We start from the raw sequence: 5624 nt of genomic DNA on the forward strand, positions 1-5624 counted from the left end.
ATTCTGCTGCTCTCCTTTCTTCCTTGTGTCAGGATCCTGAACTCAACCATCTCATGGTCACTGCCTCCCAGGTTCCCATCCACTTTTGTTTCCCCTACTAATTCTTCCCTGTTTGTGAGCAGCAGGTGGAGAAGAGCTCTGTTTCTAGTTTGTTCCTAGAGCACTTTCACCAGGAAATTGTCACCTACACTTTCCAAAAACTTCCCGGATTGTCTGTGCACCGCTGTATTGCTTTCCCAGCAGATATCAGGGTGATTGACGTCACAGGCACCAACTTTTTTCTGCACCGGTGGGTGCTCACGCCCCTGCTCCGACTCCACCCCTGCCCCAAAGTACCCTCCCTAACTCTGCCCCTCCCTGCCACTATTGGACCCCTCTCCAAATTCCCACCCCAACCCCGCCTCCTGCCCTAAGCACACCGCTTTCCCCCTTCTTCTCCCTCCCTCCCAGACTTGTCGCACAAAACAGCTGTTTCGCGGCGCAAGCGCTGGGAGGGAGGAGAAGCAGGACACAGTGGCATGCTCAGGAGAGGAAGCAGAGCGGAGGCGGAGGTTAGCTGGGGTGGGGGGGGCGGGGATGCCGGTGGGTGCAGAGCACCCACTAATTTTTCCCTGCAGGTGCTCCACCCTGGAGCACCCATGGAATCGGCACCTATGATTAAAGTCCCCCATGAGAACCAGGACCTGTGATCTGGTAACTTCTGCTAGTTGCCAGAAGAAAGCCCCGTCCACCTCATCCCCCTGGTCTGGTGGTCTATAGCAGACTCCCAACACGACATCACCCTTGTTGCTCACACTTCTAAACTTAATCCAGAGACTTTCAGGTTTTTCTGCAGTTTCACACCGGAGCTCTGAGCAGTCATACTGCTCTCTTACATACAATGCAACTCCCCCACCTTTTCTGCCCTGCCTGTCTTTCCTGAACAGTTCATATCCATCCATGACAGTACTCCAGTCATGTGAGTTATCCCACCAAGTCTCTGTTATTCCAATCATATCACAGTTCCTTGACTGTGCCAGGACTTCCAGTTCTCCCAGCTTGTTTCCCAGGCTTCTTGCATTTGTGTATAAGCACTTAAGATAACTCGCTGATTGTCCTGCTTTCTCAGGGTACGTCTATACTACAAAATTAGGTTGAATTGATAGAAGTTGATCTTTAGAAATCGATTTTATACAGTCGATCGTGTATGTCCCCACTAAGTGCAGTAGGCCAGCGGAGTGTGTCCTCAATACCGTGGCTAACATCGAGTCACGGAGTGGTGCACCGTGGGTAGCTATCCCACAGTTTCTGCAGTCTCCTCTGCCCATTGCAATTCTGGGTTAAGCTCCCAATGCCTGATGGGGCAAAAACACTGTTGCGGGTGGTTTGGGGTACATGTCATCAGTCACCCCTCCCTCCATGAAAGCAACGGCAGACAATCGTTTTGCGCCTTTTTTCCGTACAGATGCCATACCACAGCAAGCATGGAGCCCACTCAGTTCAGCTCACCATCACTGCTGCTGTTGTGTCCTGGATGCTGCTGGGAGCAGACAGTGCAGTCGGTCTGCAAACCCTCATCATCCACTGCTTCCGCTGCAACTCTGCTCTCCTGCTGTTGTGAGTGCATTAATTTTCACGCCGCACTGCTGCAGGTCCCTGTTGTAGCCTCTGTCCTTCATGCCCTTGGAGATTTTTTCAAACATTTGGGCATTTCGTCTTTTGGAACAGAGTTCTGATAGCATGGATTCCTCTCCCCATACAGCGATCAGATCCAGTACCTCCCTTTCTGTCTATGCTGGAGCTTTTTTGCGATTCTGGGACTGCATGGTCACCTGTGCTGATGAGCTCATCACGCTGGCCAAACAGGAAATGAAATTCAAAAGGGCTTTTGCTGTGTACCTGGCTAGTGCATCTGAGTTGAGAGCGCTGTCCAGAGCGATCACAATGGAGCACTCTGGGAGAGCTCCCGGAGGCCAATACCGTTGAATTGCATCCATACTACCCCAGATTCGACCCGGTGATGTCGATTTCAGTGCTAATCCCCTTGTCAGGGAGAAGTACAGAAATCGATTTTAAGAGCCCTTTTAGTCGACAAAAATGGCTGCATCATGTGGACGGGTGCAGGGTTAAATCGATCTAACGCTGCTAAATTCGACCTAAACTCATAGTGTAGATTAGGGCTTAGTCCTCCCCTCTTGCGCTCTCCTGCTCATGCTTCCTCCTGGTACCTCACTTCCCCACTGTGACACATGCAACACGTGGAAGGGAAGCCTGCCACAGCTCGTTCCTTCCCTGTTCTCCTACAGGAGGAGCGCTCTAGCTCTGGGGTTCACACTGGTAACTGCACATTTTTCTGACTTGACTGTTCCCTTTCTTCTTTCTTTCTGTCTAGCCTGGCTGTTACACTGAGCCCCCGAACCATCGCTCCAGCATTAGGCTACAATGCAGCTTCTATAGAGGGTCCAGCTAGAGCCATAGAGCTGGAGAGAACCAGGGTAGAAATCAGGGTAGCTGGACATTATGTTTGATTGGACATTTGGGGGCAATGCGCTAGATGACAGCTGGGGCAGGGTAAGGCCCAAGGGAAGATGTGGCTTTTGAAGATGGATGTGAAGGCAGGTGCAGTTGTATAGGCCAGGGGCTCCGGAGGGATGTCCCAGCACAAGGGCAGTTAAAGAGCTCTGACTCCTTTACTGCAGATCTCTGTGGTGACTTGGAGAGCAATACTCATACATCACACAACTCTACCTGCACTGCTTCGAGTGACAGCACATTGCCAGGACACATTTCCACTGCCCTGTGCCTCAGGTGGCCTTTGCATCCTCTGCCTGTGCAACAGCTCATAGATTGATGCACAAATTAGGTTTCTGCCCCTCTGCTGAGTGGTAGCAGAGGTCAGCGTTTTGCAGGTCACCTCCCCAGTGACCAAGGGACATCCCAATACCAACTGCCTTTCTGAAATGAAAAGTCAAAACATTTAATCTCAAAACTGATGAAACAAGCTGTTTCAACATGTCCAAGGGAAAAAAAAATCCAACCAAAACATTTGCTGAATTCACAAATTGTTTTGGCGGACCAGAATCTTCATTATTATTTTTTTTTGGTAAACAAAGGTTTCGCATGAAGTATTTTCCCCAATGCTGTGTACTAGAAATGCACTAGGGCCCACAAACAAAACAGTAACCTGAGACAACACAGGAATATTTTGGAGCTATTAAGATTTTAGAGTTTATGCAGCTATGTCCTCTTGGTGTCTAAGAGCTAGCAAACAAACCTTTGTTTTGCAGTTCTCTAACAGGGTATGAACACGTGTCACAACCATGTGAAATAGTGTGACCTGCTCAGCCTTAGAATGAGAAGCATGTCAAGATACTACAGAAATCCCCCAGCAATGAAACTGAAGATGGGCATAGGAAACTCAGGCTTAGCACATACAAGAAATATTTCCACAATCAGTAGTTCAAAAGTTGTGTCGGACTTGTTTGGGTGCCAAGCAAATGTATTGCCTTGGAAGCTTGCTGGGTAACATTTCCCCAAGGTGATCTCAGGTGTGGAAAATCTTCAGTTGCTTTCCTGAAGGACTGCATTCCTTCTGTCTAGGTTGGGCTCTTTGGGAATGGATGTTCATCCTCCTGAGAGCCCAGCAGGAGCTGTCCAGTAGAACCATAAAGCACTTGTGGGGATCACTGAGAACAAACCATGGGACCCCGGGCTGTGGGAAGATGCACTGCTTTGACTGACAGTAGAATCTGCCCTGGCCTTCTCATTCGTTGAAGTGACATAGAGAACATGACACTTAACAGACCAAAAACTAAATACTGGAGTGTCCCTGTGCTAAGGGGCTTGCAAGCTAAAGATCTGCATCTGCAAAGATTTTTCAGTTCGTGAAAATTTTTTACATTTTGACTTTTCTGACAATTCTGAGACAGAAATGTCTTTTGAACTCTAGACAGTTCTCCTGGGAAGGGAAATAATTCCCCTCGCTGCTCTAATCATGGCCAATAGGTCACACTCCAATGCAGCGGTTCTATAAGGAGTCCAGCCTTGCAGGGAAGCCATTCTATTGCTGATACACCCAAGGAAAAAAACAGGCCGTAAAAAAACCTTTCAGAGATTCTTTCAACATCAGGGAGAAACAATAAAAAAGCACAATGCATTTTTTCCCCCTTAGCAGTTACCTTTAATGCACTAATTTGTTACCAGGGCTTGCAGGGCACTACAGGATCCAGAGGACTGGCTCTCCCCGTGCTATAACTAGCAGCCTTCCTTCCCAGAGTCCTGCACATTCCTGTAACATCCCCAGCCAGCGACGCCAACACCTAAAGTTGTGGACAGGAATCAGCCCTGCAGGAGTCTGCTGGAACTGTAAACATGGCAAAATAGCTTTGCCCAGCAGAGCACAGAATCAGCACAGAAAGAGGTGGTGTTTTCTGCTCTACAGGCTCTTACATCTCAAGCAGATACACATTGATGTGAACTAGCTAACACTCTCCCCCCATTTCCTCTGTTCCAGATCCCCCTAAACAATTTCATTTAGGCCTTTCTGCTAATCTTTGGGCTGAGCAGTTGTAATCACACCAGCCCAATACTCTGTCCCCTCCATCACATGGGGAAGGGTCTGTGCCAGCTCCCAGGGGAAGGAGCGATGCTTTTGCTCACGGGGAAGCAGCTCCTGGTGTTACCAGTGAAGGGGTTCTGCTCAAACCCAAGTGGGAACAGGGAACACAACGATATGGAGCCTCTGACTGGTTTACATGTAGCAAACTGAGCATTGCCCTGGGTGCGCATTGTCTCGCATTAACTAGCCCGCTGGGCCTGTGCATCAGGGGCCTGGTTACTCCATTCAGGTATCTTTGGCAGCTGTTTCTGCCCTGCCTACGATGAAGGTCCCAATGAGCCAGCACACTAAATCTCACTCATTCAGATTAGCCTGGTTTGGGACAGCCTCCAGCAGGAGGTTCCCCTGGCGTTTGCCAGTGTGGCAGTCACAGCGCACGCAGGCCCCGCAGGGCCCAGAGACCAGGTGCTGCACGTGCTGCGCGGCTGCAGTGCCTGCTAACATGGCCGCTCTGGCTGCTGAGCAGAGCTGGCTGTGGGGGGTACAGGCTGGAGCTGTGTGTCAAGGGCTGAGCTGAGCACCAGCAGCACAGGCCAGGAGGGGACGCAGCTCCACTCCCTGCTCTGGGCTCAGGAAGAACCTTCTTCCCCCAGGTGCCTCCTCAGCCCTCGCCCAGCGCCCCGTGTGCAGAGGAAATGGCCACCGAGCAGCCAGTGGGCCCCACGCAGGAGCAGCTGGAGATCCTGGAGTATAACTTCAGCAAGGTCAACAAGCACCCGGACCCCACCACCCTCTGCCTCATCGCGGCCGAGGCGGGGCTGTCCGAAGAGCAGACCCTGGTGAGTGCCCCAGCGCCCGCAGCCCTGCTCGGGGGCCGAGAAAGCCATCCCGCCCACAGCCCCGCCCACCCCACAACCTGCCCCATAACTCCACTCTTCGCCCCGTAACCCTACAGCCCCGCCCACCCCACAACCTGCCCCATAACTTCACTCCTCGCCCCACCCCACAACCTGCCCCATAACTCCACTCTTCGCCCCGTAACCCTACAGCATCGACCCACCCCACAACCCGCCCCATAACTCCACTC

At 51.2% G+C, this 5624-nt stretch overlaps 1 protein-coding gene across 1 annotated transcript in view; it reads left to right on the top strand.

The window, feature by feature from the left end:
* The window catches only part of HOPX (HOP homeobox), a 30627-nt gene that overhangs the window by 13143 nt on the left and 11860 nt on the right, over positions 1–5624 (top strand). Inside the window, exon 2 of the mRNA XM_032784989.2 lies at positions 5191–5376. Within this exon, the coding sequence (XP_032640880.1) occupies positions 5233–5376 (144 nt within the window). The 5' untranslated portion in view covers positions 5191–5232. The remainder of the gene's footprint in view (positions 1–5190; positions 5377–5624) is intronic.

The sequence above is a fragment of the Chelonoidis abingdonii genome, chromosome 5, assembly GCF_003597395.2.
Source record: "Chelonoidis abingdonii isolate Lonesome George chromosome 5, CheloAbing_2.0, whole genome shotgun sequence".
Classification (NCBI taxonomy): domain Eukaryota; kingdom Metazoa; phylum Chordata; order Testudines; family Testudinidae; genus Chelonoidis; species Chelonoidis abingdonii.